Source organism: Lissotriton helveticus, chromosome 3_1 (assembly GCF_964261635.1).
Source record: "Lissotriton helveticus chromosome 3_1, aLisHel1.1, whole genome shotgun sequence".
NCBI lineage: Eukaryota > Metazoa > Chordata > Amphibia > Caudata > Salamandridae > Lissotriton > Lissotriton helveticus.
Window position 1 is genome coordinate 1,799,171,127 of NC_136061.1, and position 21,835 is coordinate 1,799,192,961.

General features: G+C 41.4%; 1 protein-coding gene across 1 annotated transcript in view; it reads left to right on the forward strand.

Annotated features, from left to right (window-relative positions):
* LOC144824319 (uromodulin-like) overlaps positions 1-21,835 on the forward strand; it is a 236,733-nt gene that overhangs the window by 70,371 nt on the left and 144,527 nt on the right. The window contains exons 3-4 of the mRNA XM_078683437.1: positions 13,644-13,823; positions 15,588-15,689. Of these exons, the coding sequence (XP_078539563.1) occupies positions 13,644-13,823; positions 15,588-15,689 (282 nt within the window). The remainder of the gene's footprint in view (positions 1-13,643; positions 13,824-15,587; positions 15,690-21,835) is intronic.

Below are 21,835 nucleotides of genomic sequence, written 5' to 3' on the forward strand. Positions count from 1 at the left end.
TAAAAATAAAACACCTATATCTAAGGATATAATAATAATTGGCCTGGAGTTTAGTTCTTGAGTGTGTGAAACCTTTTGCTGACTAGGTGTGTACAAGAAATGCTTTACACTGTCCCCTGGTACTGCCTTACTGCTCGGCCAAGCTACCACTTTGGAGAGTAAGGCCAGTTCTGACTTTAACCTCTGTTAAACCTTTGGGGTTTGTGGACACTATACACACTGCACTGCCTTATTGTCCAGTATATATAGAGCCACCTTCTCACAATGTGTTTGTGCGTGTACATGGCTACATGTAATGTACTAAAATAGAATGCAAACACACGTCTTTTATGCACAATGTTAGTGCACCGTACATATTTTAGAAACATATAAATATGTGACATAAATACATATGGGGTTATGTACACATACACACATAAACATTCATGTCAATATATGTTTGTGAATATGTATGTGTGCATATGTATATATAAATATATATACGTGTTTCATGAGTCTGTGACCACGGGGATCAAACAATTGAATAAATCAGTATTGATAGCCAAAAGACAATATAACAAACAAGATCAAGAGTACAATAGTCAGATCAAGAAACGGCAAAATAACAAGGGAATAGTCATTCGCACCAGCGATAAAGGTGGAAACATAGTCTTATGGTCTTAAGGAAGACTACAAGAATGAAGCATTTAGCCAACTCAATGATACATCTTGATAAAGTCGCAGCAACATGGCAAACCTCAAAATGACATATCAGGACTTCCACAACAAGTTGGCAACATGGAGGAAAAAAGAACTAATCTGTGAAGATGAATATAAGTTTTTAAAGAAAGACAATCCTACTACTCCTTCGATATATTTCATCCCTAAGATTCACAAAAATATTGAAAAACCTCCAGGACGTCCAATCATCAGGGCAAGAAAAGATTATTAGAAAATGCATCCAAATATGTTGACTATTTTTTACAAGACTTTGTTAAACAGCTGCCATTTTATGTGCGGGACACTAGTGACTTTATCAGAAAGATCAAAGACTTTGAATGGCCTGATGACTATTTGTTAGTAGCACTAAACGTCTCTTCACTATATACTAGTATTCAACATCATGACGGGATCAATGCTCTTCAATTTATTTTGGCCCAACGCTCAGTGCAGTTTAAACAACATAGTGAGATGCTAGTTACCATGACCGAGTTTTGTCTCAGAAACAACATCTTTATGTTTAACAACCTTCTATACCAGCAGATAAGGGGAATTACCATGAGGGCCAGCTTCTCTCCCAGCTAAGCATGTCTCCACATGGGCTGTGGGAGGAGCTGGTCCTCAATACTAGAGCAATAGACCGAGAGTATTTGAGCAAGAAAGACTCTGTAAAATTTATGAGCACAAGCTGGGAGAAAGACATAAGCTTTCCCTACCTAGACATATTACCGAACTGTTGGTTAAGAATGGAAGTACTTAAGTTAAGAATTGGTATTAACCCGGTTATTATAATAGTGCAATAAAAGCTGTTTTAATGCAACCAGATGGCAAATGTTTGTGTAAGATAGGGATGAAATGTAATATTCTGCACATTTTATTGGACTGTCATATATTTTTTAATTTACGTAAATTGTTCCTTCGCTCGATATTTTTAAAATATGATGTAAGGGCGCGTTCACAAGCACGGGGGCTTCTTGTTGATATGCAAAATTTAGATATTGCGATAGCCATTGGGAAATATATGTAGGGCGTATATACGTTCCCTGACCTATTAGAGGCCTAAGACTAGCTAACTGCTTTGTAATTCAAACTGAAATTTCTGTTTTAAATTGTTAAAAATGAAGTTTTAAGGATAACATGACTTTTATTGTTTAAGAATATGAATTTGTGATGCGTAGATTTTTAAATGATAATGTATGAGCTGTGGTTTATAGATCAAATGGTCTAAATAAACTTTATATTTTTTGATTGATTGGTCCTCAATACTGAACATAAACATATAGTTGAGATCAACATTAAAATTTGGCTCTGCTATATTGATGACCTGCTCATAATCTGGCAAGGGACTAAAGAACAGGCGCAGGATTTCATAACTCAATTTACATTTTACTGCCACCATCAGTGAGGTCTCAGTCAACTTCCTTGACACACAAGTATATGTTCACAACAACAGGTTGGAGACACAACTTTATATGAAGGAGACAGCTGGCAATTCCACTCTGCACGCAGACAGCTCACACTCCAAACATTTGGTTAACAGCTTCCCATATGGCGAGATGCTGCAGCTTAGATGGGTGTGCAGCAATGAGGTTGATCTGAAAAAAGCCCAAGAGCTCAGAAAATCCAGATTTTTAGATAGGGGATATTCTTCCAAAATAATAGATCAAGCTATCTCTAAATCTGTAATCATAAATAGGGAAGAGATCCTTAGGGACAAACAACTTGATAATGTCCCCAATACACAGAGGATATCTGGGACTGGCCAGATCACGAATGAGTTTTGTCGAATCATGGGCTACAGCAGACAACATAAAGCTATCCTTAAGATTACTCAATCTAGTTGGCCGTTGGTGCTCAATGATCCGGTGATTGGACCCCCGCTACCGCAGAAGGTGTCCATCACCCACGGCAAAGCCCCTTCTATGAGAGATAGCCTGGTCACCAATAACCCTGAGATCATTGAGAAGTCCACCTGGTTACAGACTCACAAGGGATTCTTCAAATGCAAGACGTGCAAAGCTTGTAACCATGGCATTAAAACAGATACCTACTCCACCCCATTCAGCAGCAGAAAATATAGAATACCAAAACTTCTCACCTGTAAAACTGAATATGCCATTTATGGGCTCATGTGCCCATATGGCCTGAAATACATAGGTAGCACCAAGCAACAAGTACATGAACGGATTCTTCAACATATTCGCGCAATCACCAATCAGGATAATACATATCCAGTAGCTCGACATTTCAGGAAGTTCCATCTGTTAAATAATACAGAACTGAGCCACTTTGTAATTGACGCAGTACCCCCGAGCAGACGAGGTGGAGATAGGAATCATACATTGAGAAAATTAGAAACTTGGTACATTTTACAACTTGATACCAAGAACCCAGGGGCCTTAATGTCACGGAATATCTTTACACATGACTGTAATATGATGTGCTCAATACTACTTATACTTAGCCTCAGTGCTGTAGGTTACTGCAAGAATTTCGAGCTTCAAAAGTGAGAAGATTGGCTTTAGAAGGCATTTTATTAGTTCACATCGATTTTATTTATTTTAGCTGTCAAAATCTATATATTGTGATGCATATACAGATATGTATTTATTTATTTATTCATGTATTCATAAATGTATATTGCTCATCAAATTTTTGGCTATTCATGACGGGTCCTATGTTCTAAAACACCTTTGTCCAGCATATTTGCACAAGTCCAGTTTGCACATCAAATTTGCACAACATATTTTGATTAAGGTTTGTAAACAATATACAATATATATTATATGATCCAGTAAATTTGACTTATCCCAAACCATTGAATTCAGATCTCTATTAGAGGTATTACAAATATACCCATAGAGAAGGGTAATCTCAACTCTTTCCTATGACCATTTTTCTCCTGTCATAACCATCTAATAATTTGATGGTCCATGCCTTTTGCTATTTTAGCGGTACTTTTCATAAACATTTGAGGTTTTATGATTTAAACTCTAGTTGTATATAGTATGAAATACTCGACATTTTTTTATCCTCATGAGGTAATATTTGTAAAAACATGATCACTTGCTACATAAATTCCTAATAGAAATAATTGTCGAATTGCACTTTGGCACTTTATTTACCACATATTATGCACTTAATCACTTTCACCAGCGGACTTTGCTCATATAAGTATACTGTATAATATAAGATTTATTGCTGTCGAAGTACCAGGCTTAATTGTTGGGCCCAATCAATGATTTTTAAATTAGATTAGAGGTAGCTCAACATGCAGTCAATTCCTCTGTTGGCACACATGACATATGGGCATTCTAAACAAATATATTTTACTAATATATATATACTTTTTTTAAATTGTGAATATTTACAATGCAATTTAAATGTCCTCCTGTGAATTCTGATTATGACATTTTTCATTGATTATAACGTTATATAGTATTGTATTACAATCGATAGCCACGTTATACATGGATTTTTTATTTCCATTGTACTGCTGGTCACGTGATGCCTTTACTGCTTGCACGGTCACTTTAAAAAGACACAGAAAATGTATTCCCATGTCAAGTGAACAAGGCTCGCGAGAGCCGAAATGCCTTTTGACAACTATGAAGTAAAAAATCTCATTGCACTTATCTTGGGTCTGTGTCCGTTTTTGGTCTCCTGTATTCTTGGAAACCGTTGGAAGAAAGTAATATATATAGATGTACATATATAAATACACATATCCGTATACATCTCTCTATCAAATACCAACCTATTATGTGGATGTACATAAGCATGAAAATACTCACACACATATACACAACAAGCAGACACACACATACACTACGATTGGCAAGTGATGTTCACTACGTCAGCGGCAGTTGTATTCATAAATCTGACATAACATGCACACTCCTCATATGGAAGGGCGTCACTTGGGGGCATATTACCAAGCAATAGCGATAATTATCGCTATTGCTTGGTTAGAGACAAAATTTTACCGCTGAGCTGCGGCGATTTTTATCGCAGATATCGCAAATGCGATAAAAAATGACCGCAATGCATGAATATCGCTGAAAAGTCAGCAATATTCATGCATTACCGAGCTAATGCTCTTAGCCATGTTATCCACCTCCCATTGGATAACATGGCTAAGAACTGCTCAGGGCAGGTGTTAGCTTTTGGAGATATTCGCGCTTAGCGCGAATATCTCCAAAAGTTGGTAATAGGAGCTAGCGATGTTAGCGACTGTTTCCAGTCACTAACATCTTGGCACGCCCACTTTGCATGTCATTAGTGATAAATATCACTGACATGCAAAGTGGGGCCCAAGATGATCGCTATCTCCTACTAGCTGTCGCTAACTGGTGTTAGCGACAGCTAGGTAATAGGGAGATAATTTTATGTCCGCTTTCTTGGATTTTAAAGCCAAAAAAGCGGAGATAAACCCCCTTGATAATATGCCCCTTGGTGTTTACTCTTCACTAACAACAGATCTGCATATTCCACTCTGAAGCCTGCGGCTGACGGTGTCTGCGTACAGTGGGTCTCTGTAAATTGGTATTGACACAGAACAAGGTCTCGTCTTTAGGACCTTATAAATGTTTAGCCATGCAACACTTGATGTTGTTGCACCAAGGATATTGTGCTGGATAACTACACACTTATAAGGTGCCAAAGGCGAGACCTATTGGCTATGCCAATGCTTGTTTATCTACCTAGAAGCAAACAAGTCTATTAATGGACTTCTCAGGACCAAGGCGATGAAGGCCATTTCTCGTTAATTTAGGGTGAACAATGCCCAGGATTTTTTTAGGCCCTTTCCTAGCTTTTGTACGCTGTGGGCCTACTCAAATCTCCTCTTTATAATTGCAAACACTAAACGTAATTAATAATGGAATGCAAAGTGGTTATCCTCTTCCCATATCAATGATGCAGCGGTCCATAGCTGCCACATTTACATTGACCAGGATTTGTAAAATTAAACGATATACAGATTTGTATAAATCTGAATGTGGGAATCTTACTTTCGGACAATTTTATTAGCTGTGGACATGGTAGCCTGCTAATGTTATTCTCAAAACAGATGTACACGTAACACACTGGTGTTTTCTGTAAACGTTTTATTGAAAACATGTATTTCAAAGCGAAATGGACTATTAAATAAAAAACTCCAGACAGTGCAATTAGTGAAGATGAAGATTTGTCTTTGTCCAGTGTACATTTTGCTGAATACATAGTCACATAATGTCAGATACGTATTTACAGAGTAAGACTTACACGCATGAATAATATAGTTGCATATTCAGGAATGCAGAGAACGTACACGAAGATATATTTCAAACCAAACGTAATTTTTCGTGTCGATATAAATTAATTATTTGTTAGCTGAGCCTGTTTAAGAGGACATGGTAATGGTATCAGGTAAAGAGGAATCCTTTCACACTTAATTTAAAAACTATGTTCTAGATTAACAAAAAAGTATGATCAGTATTTTTGGAGATATGCGCCTGAACGTACCTTTAGCAATCCGGGCATATACAGCTTACATAGATATACACACACTGACGCATGCGTACACCCATATAGGCCTGTACACGCAGACACTGTTGCACAAATGGACAAACAGGCTCCGGGCTCGTTCAAAGCATATACCCCTACACTCAGATACAAACAGACACAAATACGTGCACGCACTCAACCACACATGCAACATAGGTACATATGCACACATATAGACACAAACATCCACATATCACACCGGTATGCTCCCATATACAGTATATACACATGCACAGACACATATACAGAGGGCTTTAAATGGAATGGAAAAGCTGGGGGTCTGCTTTGCAAAGGACTTCTTGGGTTAATTCTAAAAACCTCCTTGGGAATGCATTCTGCCTATTACTTACAGTTGGCTTTATGTTTTGTAATTCACACTTGCTTGCTGGCTTTATTTTTTAAGACTGTCCAGTATCTAGCATCTCTTTGTCCCACCCCATAGCCTGTTTATAATGTGCTCATAGCCAAACACTTATAAGGTCCCAAAGGCGAGATCTATTGGTTATGCCAATGCTGGTTATTTTTTCCCAGTGTTCACGAATACTGAAATAGCTTGATGAAATGGTGGGCAAAGTGTAATGTTTCTAATATAAGTGTAGTTGGACAACATTTTATGCATGAAAATGTTATAGAATCTTACGATGCTCTCAAACACGGGAAGATAATAAAAAATACGCTGTTGAACTAATTCCTCCTTTTGTGTCCATGGATTAGAGTGTCTTTGTCAGCCACCCCTTGTACTAGGGAATTAGGGTGTTGGACACATTTCCCATGGTAGAGGATTTTCCCCTCATTTTGCACAAGGATGCAGGTGTATTTTGGTCCCACTCTACTCTGCTCAAAAGCGGGCTGGGGTGTGCAGTGCCCCCTGCCCAAGGGTGTTGGGTGTTTTTGCAGTCTCCAACCAACAGCACATTGCCCAAATATTGGGTGCAGGTATTTAGTGCCACCCCCACGATGCCAAGGATGAGGTAGTATCATTTATTCCCCTCGTCCATGAATTGGCTGACTTTCGCCTTTATGTTTTTTCATGTGGGTGAAGGAGGTCCAGGACTGCAGACACATGCTGCGCTGCAGTGTTTGCAAAAATGCAAATAGAACCCAGGGTAGCTGTAAGCCCCCTGGGTGCCTAGGTTTTTTTTTTTTACCAGACTGTATGCCTCTGCCTTGTTGTCCTCTCCCATCTCCTCGACGCGGGCGTGCGAGGCGTGGAGCACGGACCTGGGTGTGGTCATTTCGGACGCCGATTGTCTCTACTGTTGTAACCAAACCACAAAACTTTCCCCAAACTATCGGCTCAGATTGATCCATTTCAAGTTTCTGCACAGGTTCTACCGAACCCCACGGCAGCTACGCCGCCTAGGACTTATTCCGGTGGACTCCTGTGTGCGATGCTCTGCTCCTTCCGCGGATTTCGCTCATTTGGCCTGGCTTTGTCCTCGGGTGCAGGTGTTCTGGCTGGAAGTCTGCTCCGTGATCTCCGAAATCGCTGGCACTGCTATCAGTCCGGACCCCCTTCTCTGTCTTCTCGGATTCGTTAAACCCTGTCCGGATTCGTCGCGTCGGCTGATTTCAATGCTCCTGGTGCTGGCCCGGCATAGGATGGCTATGTGTTGGGGCCGCCGGCCTGCCCCCGTGGTGTCGGCGTGGCTGGAGGATGCTTCCCATTGTCAAACGCTGCTATCTGAATTTTGGGACCTGTTGCCAGCTAGATCTCGTCCGGTTGATATTTGGGGTCCATTGGTCGCTTACCTCCTTTCCCTTTCCTCCTCTAGCGAGCCTGCCTCCCCCGCGCTCCCTGCCGGCCCCGCATCCACGGCAGCCGTCGAGCTAGGCAGTGTGTAGCTTCCCTCTCCGCGTTCCAGATGACCCTGCTGTACGTTGGCTTCGTTGCTGGTGCCTTCATGACTGATTGGGGGGTGGGTTGCCTCCATGATAAGTCTGTTGCACTCCGGCCCGCTTACACTCTGTCCCTTAGAGAGTCGTGGGGAGTCCAGCCGCCGCCCCATTTCCCTTCCATTCCTGCTGCTGCCACTCCCGCGCTCCCCGCCGGCCCTTGGTCCGCGGCCGCCGCCGGTGCTGGGCGGTAACGGACCTCTTCCCAGTATTACCCAAGGTTTCCTCCAAAGCCTGCCAGCCCCTCGGAGCGTTCTTTTTTCTTGTCTGCTCCCATGGGAGAAAATGTTCCTATGTATCAGCCTTCCTGATGATGGTTGTTATGCTATGCCAATGTCAACGCACTGCTGATGACTGAATAAGATGTACCTTTAATGGATTACGCCTTGCTACTCTGTAGTGGGCCCTTGCATGGAACTTTTCTATTTGGCTGTATTGTTGTGCTATACTTTCTTCAATGAAAAAGTTTTTAAAAAAGAAAGGTTTTTTAAACAAAGCCAAAATCTCCATTTGCTTTGGGGTTTCCGGGAAGAATGGTAGCAGCAGTCAAAACTCAGAGCTTAAAAATAATAAATAAGCCCCTACTCCGAGCCAAGGATTGATGCCTCGAGCAAATACAAGGCTGCCACTGGGAAAAGAAGAGAGATGAGTTGTAATAGCAATTTCTTTTAGGCCTTAGTCAAGGCTAGACCACCTCAAGCCACTGTAGCAGCTCACTTCCATCCAGGGGTAAAAGTAATAGTCACACTTAGACCACTTGGCAAGCTATGTTGGGGAGTTGGTTGTATTCTTAAACCCTCCCTGCTTCTTAGGCGAGGTCAAGGGGTTCTCCCCTCTTCCCACCCTGGTATTACTGTAGGCTTAAGGAGGGTTAGCTCCAATCCCGCCACTGGTCAACAGCGGGGTTTACCCCAGAGCAGCACTGCTCCCTTACTGTTGGTTCACCTTACTAATTTTGAAAGGACCAGGAAGGTTGTTATGCCTCTCAGCTTCATTAAAGGTGTACAAGTTATTTTTTTTAGCTCCACCAAGCCTTAAGGCCTGGGTGGGGGCAATGGGGAAAAGGTTTCTGCCTAATCTCTAACCCTTGGCCAAAAATAAGGGAAGAGATATGTGATGCCCATTCTGCTGGGCGTAAGGGAGCGGGGTATTTTGTGGCCATCTTTGCTCGAAGATGTGGTGCGTATGTTCTCTTCCCGGCCATGCCCAAAAGTGGCATGGGTAGTTTGTGCTTCGTATTTGATCATGGCGCAGGATGTTTATTCATTTTCCCTTCCTGATAGTGCCTAAGGCCCCGGGAGGACTAACAGAGCCTCTACCCCACTTGCTCAATGGCAGGGATGATATATTTTTTTGACAGCTACTCTGTCAGCTTGACCTTCAAGTCTTGCCAAAAGGCCAAAAATAGGAACAGTCCAGCCCAAACTGCCAGATCAATTTCCCTCTGATCAGGAACACAAGCAACTCAAGATCAGTTATGGCCGCTTTTGACCTTTTCAGTAGAGTGCAGCTTGAGTCCTACGGCACAGTGAGCATGGGACCCACATCTGGGCATACTCGTTGCATTTAGTGCATCCCACCGCAGTACATAAAAAAGGTGATGGGTGGAATGCTTAAGGTAATATCATCCACTGGGGATTACATCGGGCAACATTCTAGTCCATTGTTCTTCTGCAGACTGTGCCCCCTTAGACAGGAACCAGCCCTATTCAAAGCAGTCTTGAACTGCTCCAATAGGAACCGACCAGACTGAACTGCTAGGCCAGGTCCCCTCTCAGCAGGAACACACGCAGTTCTCAGATAGCTGAGCTATGTTTCACAGTTCAATGATGTACTTCCCAATTAGATCTGAAACATATTCTTACTTCCTCCGTAACAACAACAGGCCCATCAGCTCGCCAAAAATAATTTGGTTTTAGCACAATCTCCATAATGGGCCAGAAAATATGTTTTTTAACTGATGCCTTGATCATGAAGAAATAACCCAGAAACTTACCATAAGCCCAAACGACCACAGAAAATTAAACTAAAGTGTAGCTTTGGGAGTAATGAGACACATAAATATATCATCGAATCTCAAACCTAAAATATGTTGTAGAGACCTTGTGCAAGAGTTTGAGAACACTAAAGGCTTTCTTGTGTCTATCATTTTAGTAAAGCAGTTGCTGTTACGGTTACCATCACAACAAGTGTTGTTGCGTCACCGGTGGGTAGTTTCTTCTTTCTAATCCCTTGCAGGACAAAACCAGCCTCTTGTGAGCCTCTTGTGCCCTTGGTATAAGTTTACTCCATCAGTGTCCTCAACGTGAGCTTTCACAAGCGGTGCTCTAAGTTCCAGCTTCCTTCATGAGCAGTGTCAATGTGAGCTTCCTTTAGCAGTACCTTTAGGATGACGTTTCTCCAGCAGTGCTCTAGGTTTGAGCGTCTACATTAATGCCTTTCGTGTATGCTTTTACCACCAATGCCTTCATTGAGGTCTTCTACAAGGAGGGCTGTACTGACCTACAACCAGAGTGCTCTCACTTGTGAGCGTCCTATTTCAGCCCTGCAGTGTGAATATTCCTTAGCAGTGCCCTCAGTCTGTGATTCCTCCAGCACTGCCCTATGAGTAGTCCTCATAATTTGAAGTTCCTACATGTATACTGCCATTGTGACTTCTGACCGGAGTGCTGGAGAGAGCTTCACCTGGTTGCCCATAAGTACATTTCCTCCAGTAGCTCTTATAGTGTGAGCTTCCTCCATTTATACTGCTGTTGTGAGCTCGCTTTCACCAGGAGTCAGTTAAGGCTTCCCTGCGCACTTCTTCCAGCAACAGTGCCTACTGCCACATTTCTTAGGCTTTGTCCTTGAGGTGAGCTTCCTTCAACAGTTCACCCACTTTGGGCTTTCTCCAACAGTGCCCTCAGTTTTATCTTCTTCCAGCATTGATCTGGGTGCAAGCTTATGCCAACAGTGCCCTCAAAATGAATTTCCATCATTATTATTCTGAGGCTCTTATTCTGAGATTCAACCCAATTTTTGATTCCTACTTGCGCTCAAATTGTACTTGCTCTCATGATATTAGTAGGTGAAATTCCCCCAAGTGTAAACTTCCTCCTCATTCTAAATGTATGTGCCAGTAAAATGGAAAGTAGTCAGTTAATAGGTACTGTAAAAAACACGTTATTAACCATTTGGGCATGCTTAACTCAGAAAAAGGAGGTAAAATGAAGCTGATGTAAAAACCGCTATGTGCAGAAACAGTATATCCCCTAGGCAATTTCAATGGCTGAAGATACTGCATCACTCAAAATGAGGCTGACAATGTGAGCTCCTTCCACCACTCTGGCCCTCATTAGGAGAGATGGAGACAAAGGGCCAGATTTTCCCCACCACGGAGTTACTGAAACCGGGATACGGAGGGTACTGGTAACTCCAGGGATGGGTTGAACCCTGAGGGTTCACTAAAAATACAAGAATTAAAAAGGGAATCATGGTCCTTGGCAATTCCCTATTTTAGGCCAGAATTTCCCACAGAGACCTTGGCTACCTATAGCTGCAGAATCTCTTCGGTGAAAGATGAGAGATTTTCAAAGTTTTTGCTGACCCCCTAATTCTGAAGGGGCAAGTAACAGCTGGTAAGGGGTATTTTATATGTTTCATTTAATATATGGGTCTCTAGTCGGCAGAGGTTTGTACTCTGTCTTAGTAGGGACCCTTACTCTAGTCACAGTAAGGGAGTCACACAGCTAAGATAACCACTGCTCATCCACTCAATAGCTTGGCACGAGTAGTCAGACTTATCTGAGAGGAAATATGTAAAGCATTTGTTCAAACACACACATAAACACAGTGAAATGCTACAAATGGACACCACACCAGTTTAGAAAAAACAGCCAATATTTATCGAAATAGAACTAGACCAAAGTGACAAAAATCCAACATACACAAATAAAGAAATCACTTTTAAAAGGTTTATATCAGTTCAGTCCATAGGAAATTATGGATGTGTCACTTTTAGCACAAATACCTGGAATGCGTCAAAATCAAATTCGAAAATGGGCACCCGGGAGGTGAAGCACCGGAAAAGCAAAGCAATGCGTCAGTTCCTTACTCCCAAGGGAGGGGATGCGTCGGTTCCATACTGTCAGAGAAGTGATGTGTCAGTTCCTTACTGTGAGGGGAGGTGATGCGTCGAACTCCAGACACGCTGCCTGGGTTCCTTACTGCTGGTCAACATCAATGAATAACTTGATGCCCAGGGACGATGCCTCGAAATCTAAATGCGCTGTGTCGATGCATCAGTTTCACAGCCAAGAAGCAGGTGATGCGCTGATTCTTCAGCTGCACAGCTGGGCCTGCATCGGAGTCAGAGCCGGTGCCACTGACGTCGGTGACACGGTACTTGGGTCTTGGGCTTTGGTGATCTTTCAGTCGCACGGCAGGCGCTGCGTCTATTCTTCGGCCGCACATCAGCGATGCGTTGGTTTTTGCAAAAAGGGCCTGGTCTAACAACATATATAATAATATTAACAATAAAAACAGCTCTTATTCTAACTTATCCTGTTATTTGCAGTACAGCAGCAGTGGTGTCCTCATTGAGGTGTACTTTAAGTCTGAAGGTTTAAAGAAAACCAGGGCGAGTGGAGAGGAAAAGCGTCTTGGGTGTATCAAGGTGGAGCGATGGGCCTAAGCCTGCATGGGTAGCAATGTTTCCCATTCGTGAGAAAAGGCAGTTGATATACTCTAGGGGGCATATTATCAAGACAGGAGATAAAACTATCGCCGCTTTAGCGGCAGAAAACTGCTGCTAAAACGGCGATAATGGGCTTGATAATATGCTCTATGGAATTCCAATAGAAGTCCATGTTAAATGTGAAAGACATCTAAAATGGGCTTCAATTGGAATTCCATAGAGCATATTATCAAGCCCATTATCGCCGGTTGCGGCAATATTTTATCGCCTGTCTTGATAATATGCCTCCAGATCATTTTATAATCTTTATGGGGCATATTATAAAGACAGGCGATAAAATTATCGCCGTTTTAGAGGCAGACAACTGCCGCTAAAACGGCAATAATGGGCTTGATAATATGCCCTATGGAATTCCAATTGAAGCCCATGTTAGATGTGAAGGACTTCTAACATGGGTTTCAATTGGAATTCCATAGAGCATATTATCAAGCCCATTATCACTGTAAAACAGCGATAATTTTATCGCCTGTCTTGATAATATGCCCCTATGTTCTTCATAGCCCTTCTATACAAATATTGTCAAGTTGCGTCTGTGTGATCAAGTCACGAGCAGTTGTGGATAATATGAAGACGAGGCATGCGAGTGTGTGTGTTTGTATCCGTATTTATAAATAATTAATATCAAAATTAATAAAGGGTATTTAGTGATGTACACGATGTTTTTAAAGGCGATCATTGGTTCTGTTTCGTGCAATGAAATTCTCTTTGTAGTCTACTTTCCTTCTGATTGCTTAACAACTATTTTTCTTCTCCCTTCTTCCTGCAGGTGGTAACAGCTCAGTGCCCTTGTGCTCCCTCTCCACTTGTAACGGTCAGTGTCAAGTACTGACCGGGTGTTACTGCAATACTGACTACAAACCCTGCATTCCAGCTACGTGTGATCCAGGCACAACCCCGTGCTGCCCCGCTGGACTCTTCTGGTACTCGAACATCTCCTGCTGCTCGGGTGAGTCTCGCTGCGCAACTGAGGTTTATAAGGTGTTGAAAATGCGAAGAAGGCAATAAAGCTGTCGACTTGTTGGTGCGTGTTCCTACAAATACTGAAAATTCCAGTGGTTTGGACTTTGTATAGTAATGTTATTTTTGAGTTGTTCTAATTGTGCCTTACTTTAGATTAATAACAATATCACTTCCATGGCCTGTGTATTCCTGTAGGCGAACCTAGCCCCAAAGCACCAGAGTGCGGTACATCAGTGATTCTTAACTTTTTCACTTCTGGGAGCCCCACTGAATCGCAACTGGAAGCAATGAACCACTATACAATTTCTACAATTTGAACTATAAGAAAAATACATAAAAATTACAAAAACAAGTATACACTATATGAACATGGCACATCTACTACATGACACTTATTATTTTACAAATTAAGCACTGCATGCACCTGCCCTGAAAGAATAACACTGATCAAAGTTACTCTGCAGTCCTTTCCTGAAAGCGAGTTCTATACCTTTTGTTCTTTATATCTCAGAAACCATGGCTGTTTATTGTTTACCTACTGGGGAAGACTCATGCCCTCCTAGAAATTTCCTCCCAGACATTTTCACTTTCACTTTCAGGAGAGAATTATGTTTCAGTGTAAAAAAGAAACACAAAAGCCAAGGCAAATAAAATGCATGAAACCATGTGGCAGCGGAGACTTACCTTGCTTCCATTAGTTTGGCCATTGTACCTGTTATAGAGTTGGGAGAGAGCTCATTTTCTTCAATCCAGGCCCAACTCAGTCTTGAAAAAGCTGCTGTTGTATTTTCTAGAATAGCAGTGTTAAGTTACCATTGCTTTAAACTTTTCTTACAGTTTTCTTTTCAGTCTTTCCAACCAAGCCCCACACTCTGCACACATATTACGTCCCATAACAAAAGGCATTTGATCCTGACAATAGGAGAAAATTGCTGCTATTTATGGTGTCAGTTCTGAATTTCTGCTCTAGCCAACTCCAAGCTTCCACCAACAAGGCTGCTTTATTCAGTCTCTACCAATCTCCCTCTGGTGTTTTAGTGTGCTGTTTTGTAGTAATATATTTTCTGTGTGGACTGGGGTATTGTTTTGTGTTTGGTGAGGTCAAACTACAGGGGGCCTCAGACCTACTTCTGAATTTTGGTCAGTAGTGTGTCTAATGTTTCCTCTTGGACATTATGTGCTTCATTGTGGAAGGTTGCAAGCACAACCACCTCCAGATACAGGTGGCATCTCCCAGCTAGATATGTCTGTGTGCAGGCACGAAGAATTGATGTCCAATTTCAGGCTCTACAACCTGTAATCCTGATAAATTTATCAGCGACCGCCAGTGCTGAAATAAAACTGTACAAACCCAACAAATGTTCACACTGAATACACAAAAGCTCTGCTTTATGGAAGTGCCATGCCAATCGGGTTATCAGTACATGTCTATATGAGAAGGATGGAAGTAATTTAAGATTATTTTGTGAATATTTGTTGAGGCTTCTTAATGTGTTGCTTATTGGTTAATTGATTAAAAAGCTCTGAAGTGAGATGACAGCATTTCATTACACAAACGCAAGGTTGTCTTATCAAGCCACGTGTTGGTGCGAAGACTAAACCAGAATTCCTTAAATGTTTGTATAATACAAGCGAGGGCGGGGAGGTGCGCAAAAAACACTTAAAAGCTGTTGTGAATTGTATTTGTCAGCCTTGGTATTAATCCCAGAGTGTACCCACGCTTCACATTTATTGTTTTCTTTTATTCCAGAGGTGCTAAATTGTGCACCTGCGTGTGCTAGTGATGAGGTGTGCACTGCCAACGAAGGAATTGCGGAGTGCAGATGTAATCTAACCACATATCTACATGCGAGTAAGTTTCATTTTCTCTCACTGTGCACTTCTACTTTGAGTATAATATTTTTATCAAATCGTTTTAAAAGGACAGTTTGTTTGCATTGTTAAAACTGAATAAGGCGTTCGAACACTATTACTCCACGCTGCCCAAAACAGTTTGAACCAGTATAATTTCTCAATGTACATTTATATTACGCTTGAAGACACTTTAAATGGTCTGACAAGAGAAAGCTTTAGCTCTCTTTTGATTCAACAATTCTCACCGCTACACAACTCACAACATACACGTATGCTTACATTAATTTAGGATTTTGGCCAGCCCTCTTCAACCCCTAGTTTGGACGAACTACATCAGGCGTTGGCAGGGTTTTAAGTGGGATGAAAAAACTGGGGGGTCTCTCAAAGGGGCGTATTCGATGTAATAAGGGCATAGCTTAAACACGTTAGGTACCTATCTGTGAATAGCATGCCACCCGACTGGTATTTTGCTGCTTCTGTTATTGCATCCAGATATATAAGCAACAAGTAACATTATACCTACAACAAACCAGGACTATTGGCTTTGTCAGTGGTTATTAGTTGCATAAGATCAATAAGCAACACTTATTGATTCCTTGTATATAATATTGAAAATACATCCGTTCTGAAATTATGAGACTTTGAAAAAACTTGAATGAGTCTCTTAGAAGAAAGGCAGTGAAGGGGGTTACTGTTGCAGAGTTAAGATTTTTTTTTCCATGAGAGTGAGGGCAAAAATGGAGAGCCCGAAAGGGACCTGTCTCAGCACCTGCTTTTTAGAACTGCGGTGCTGAGCTCAGGCTGGACCCTGCCCACTTAAAGCCCTGGGTGTTGGCTTACTGGCTGTCCAATCCCTTCCGCTTTGGGACCAGCTTAGTAAATAGTTGGTTCATTCAGGTGAGCTCTATTTCTTTACAGTATCATAATTATATGAAACATTAAACATTTATTCGTTCACTTAAAACAATTGCCAGTAGTAGTGTGTTCCTTTCTAATGGTTTCCGATAGAGATCACAATATATCCTCCCTTCTTCTGTTTTAAAACTAACGCAGTCCATTCACCATAAGTAAGCCTGGCTGGGCTTACCAGGAGGTGAGTTTTGTACTTCCAAGGCAACTGGAAGCCTATGCACTAAACTAGAATCCAAACCTCATAGTTGTTTCCTTTAATCACATAGGCTGGTTCCCTCCCCACCCACCCCGCACAGTCCTGAGGAAGACCCGCATAGATGCCCCAAGTGCGCTACCAGAGGGTCGAAACGTCGACAAAAAAACACAGTGGACCTATTCTCTAAGGATTCTATATTAAATACTTACGCTTGCAGTATACAGATAACATTCTACTAGCATTGGCCGCAATCCACTTTCCCTGTTCACCAACTTGTAAATAATCTTTCTATATATTGTATATTACACTTGCGCCGAGACCACAGAGCACTAACTGTCACAAATGTCACTACTTGCTCACAATTGTACAGTTCCCTTTTTTCAGCCTCTTTACGTCAAGAATGTTTATATTTGAAAGAATTTATAAACGAGTACAATTTATAAAATATCTGATGAATGCACAGATGGTTTGGATTTTCCTTCTTTAGCATAAACTTCACTTGAATTGTTTTAAGTGAACGAATAAATGTTTAATGTTTCATATAAGTATGATACTGTAAAGAAATTGAGCTCACCCGAATGAACCAACTGTTTACAATAATAACATTATCGCCCAGGTTCACAGGGATACTGGGTCACCCTATTTGATACGGAACTTGGGACCAGCTAAGGGCATATTGCCGATGTTTATTTTACCAAAGTAGTTCCTTTCCATCATTGACCCATGCGTTGACTGAGGAGCGCCTCAAACAGGTGACGCACTGGATTGTCTTTTACTGTGCCACATATTTCTTGCTGTTTTGAACACTGAACTCATCAGCATAGCGTGTACATCAAAGCACAAATGTCTGATTTGATCACTGCTTTACATTGTATAATTTCTTTCACAGAGTTGCTATTTCGTGCCAGAATATGTATGCAGGCTTTGCCAACTCGCAGAGAGCAAATCCAGTGTTCGTCTCATTTGTTGCTTGTGGCATTTTTACTTTAAATATCCAGTTTCTCTTCAATTCTGTGATGGAATGCTTTCGTGTCACAGTCAACCTGTTTGTGTCCTTACTATTGCTTTTCTGTTATGCTTTGTGTGACAAGGATGAACATTCTTGGTTAACGGCAACCTTTTGCTGGATAATGTTTACACTGAACATGTGTGTAAAGATGGTATGACACGAATACATTGTGTTGAAAGGAGATTTATTGTAGCGCAGCAGAGAAACACCTCTACTCTCTTCCCTCAGCTCTCCAACTGCTCTACACTCTAGAACACCACAGCAGTGGAAAGTTGGAGCGAGGGCAAGAGCGAGGCAGAGCACGAGAGAACAAATAAAATAAATAATAAATATGTAAATTGATACTTGTATAGCGCATTACTCACCCGCAAGGGTCTCAAGGCGCTTGTAAGAATACCGCTGTGGAACCCATCCTGGCTTTCCCTGTGAGGTGTCCACTCCTGGGCACCTCCAAGGTGGAGGCCAGGCATCTTTAGCGTTGTGGGGGCCGTTGTGGAGATTAAGCAAGCTATTGCCCAGAGTTGCAGAGTGGGACTCCATGATTGGAATAGACACCGAGGCGAGAATTATCAGGTCCGTGGAATTTTGAGCCCAAGACCTGCCGAGTCAGGGAATTGAACCCAGGTCCCGGGCTAGACCTCTGCATCAGGGTCTGCCGCTCTAACCATTGAGCCACACTTCTCTACAAATACATACATAACTCATCCTCCTCCTTGTAAAACAAAAAAAAACAATTCTACAAACACATGATCCTCCTAATAAAACAACAAAAAAAACAATCAAGATACAATCTTACAAATATAATCAGACATCAATTTCGGTTTTTGACAAATGCGCTTATCACAGCGTTTTTGATTGACATCAAAATTGCTATGTTCCACACAATTAGGCACATTATGAGTGTCAACAGAAGGTGTAATAGCACCATCACTACTTTCAAGTGTAATGGCACCATCACTTCTATCAACAACATCATCATTATTGACCTCTGCATCACTTCTTTAGACAACATCATCATTATTGACATTTGAAGAATCAGAAAGTGCTTCTGTATGAATATCCCATCCAGAATGAGGATCAAAAGGACGAGCAGCCCCCAAAGAACCTGAATTCTCAGACTACTCAGAAGAGGGATGAAAAATTGCTACTCTCTTTAAATTCCAAGCTTTACCATCTGTTAATTTTACAGCATTTTTAAGAACTTTGTTAACCCTCATAGGTTCAAAGAATTGACTTTCTCCCTTTCAAACCTTCCAAGGTTTCTTAATTCTAACCCATGAACCAACTTTGACAGAAACAACTTTGGTGTTATGTTTGAAGTTATACTTAACATAGTACTTCTTATTTTTGTCAACAATTCTTGATCTAACAACTTCAGTAGGAACAGTAGTAGAAGCAGCTTCCAAAAGCCACTCAGGATTGCATTTAGTTCTTGCACAGCGACCCCTCTTTACTTCAAAAGGGGAAACCACCAAGGAATCATGAGGAGTAGTTCTATACGTCCACATGGTTTTGAAAGTCTCCACCTCCCAATCACTTTGATTCTGAATAGCCATTTGAATGGAATTTTTTAACACTCTATTGAATCTTTCGATCATACCGTTACCAGAAGGATTATAGAGTGAGGTGGTCCTATGCTTGATACCAACCCTTTTAAAATACTGCTGGATAAGGTTGGACAAAAACTGAACACCATTATCAGAAATAATCTGAACTGGCAGCCCCTCCTCAATAAAGGTCCTATCAAGAAACCTCAAAACCTCATTAGAAGTAATCCTGTCAACAACTTTAATAACTGGCCATCTTGAAAAAATGTCGATAAGTGAAATCACATTCTTCTTTTCAGGACCAATGGGACCCATGATATATTTGGCAATAGTATGCCAAGCTTTGCTCGGAACAAAAGATTCTCCTAACTTTGGTCTCAAAGTAACTAAAGATTTGTCAGAATTGCAGCATGGTAAACAATCACAAACAACCCTTTCAATTAAAACATCAACACCTGGCCACCAAAACCATTGTTTAACTTTTTGTTTTGTTTTAATGATACCACAATGTTCTTCATGACAGAGTTCCACAACCTTCGATCTTAAAGAACTAGGAGGAACAACTTTATCACCTCTGAAGATTGAATTATTAGTGACAGAGAGTTCTTGCCTAACTTCCCAAAAAGCTTTTAAAGAATCAGGAATTCTGCTCTTGTCGCAGGGTTTCTGTTCTCACACAGAACTGTGCACAGAGGAGTGGAACCTCGGCGAATTAGGGTGTCCCAAAACTCACCTTAGTATCCAACTCACCCCTTACCGAGCTAGCTACAGTGTCTCATTGGACATATCAAACTCCCAATGTTTAGACAAACCAGAACATGAACTTACTGTACCTCAGGATACGTGGAACTCATGAACACTCTTTCGTTATATTATCATTACAAACCAGAACATGGAGTAAAGAAGACAAATGTGCATTTGAAATGTTTATTTACTAATGCCGTCTTCTCAGGCGCAGTATCTTAGATAATACAAGTATACTTATTATCAGTAGCAAAATTACCAGCATAGTTACTAAGACATAAAAAGCGAATGGTGACAGCATGTTAACATACTGTAATGAATAAGAGTTACCAACACTTATATCTCACCCACCCTAACACATATATTATATTATTAGCTAAGAAGGTCTCTTTGGGTTGGTTTAGGGCGGGCCCATACCTTAGTGTCCTAGCATGAAGGAATCACATCAGCATACACCAGCTCTCTCTGCATGTGCACCGCATCAAGTGTGTTCTATGTGCCTCGTGCAAAGCAATATCAATCCCGCCTGAAGCCAGAGTTGGCAAAGGCTGCACTTGTGTTATGACTATGAAGGCGTGTAGATCAGACCTCATAACAATTCCATATCGTGTTGTTCCTGAAACTTCAGCACTCTTCGTGCAGACATAGTTTATTAAGCAAAGCTGATATCAGAGCAATAACATATTATTCTCACATACACCACGGCAAACTACTAGGTTGAAAGCTAAGTCAACAATTAAGTGTTGTGTGCAGAAGTTGCAAGAAAGAAAAATGGCGTTTAAACCTCAAATGTACCTATGCTAACTTAACACGATATAAGGATATACAGGAGCTATATGACACCCCCCCATGATCCGAGAACGGACTAAATATGATAACAGAAGTGCCATCACATGAGAGCAGAACTCAACAGTAAACGAGCATGAATCGAAACTAAACTTTAAAAAGTAATGCTAAAAAATAGCCCAAAAATATAACGTGGCTCAAGCCAATAGGCAAGTAAATAAAAAAATGTCTTGACAAATAAGTCAATAAAATCAATGAAATGCTATTAATCAGCACGTCAATCCGAGGCAGTGTCTATGATAAAACTGTATATGAAAAGTAAGCAGCAACAGCCTCTAATAGGAAATCACTGTCCTCATCCGAAAACAGTTCAGCCATCCAATTCAAAAGATGAAAGGAACATACGTGTTCTCCCAGCACCGGATCCTCTATAACCATCAGAGGACTGCTCGGTGGGTTTTCAAGAAAACTTAGTTCCAAGAAAGTCTGTGCTGCCGACAATATATCCCAGGGACCCATTAGTCCATGCGCCACTGCTAAGGCCATAATCCTCTCGTCAGAACAAACCAACTTGTGAGCAATGATAGGACTCATCAGCTGATTAAAATCGACGTCAGGAGAAACCGGTCCGCAGAGACACAAATCAATGGCCCAATGGAAATCACAGGTCAGGCAGTGAAATACAGGCTGGACACAGGTGAAGTAGGAGAATCGAAAAGATAATCCATATGCCGTGCTCAATGTCGCCAACGGCAGTGTGCCATAATATTCAAGCATGCGGTTGCGAAACCGCGTCAGTAGCTGTTGCGCGGGGTCTTGCACAGGAAGGACATCCATATTTAAAGAGACAAAAAACCACTAGCGCGCCAGCTGCTAATGCAAGTAAAAATGGGAACCCTCCAAACAAGGATGAAAAAATAGAATGGAAGAAAGCAGGGATGACTCCAAAA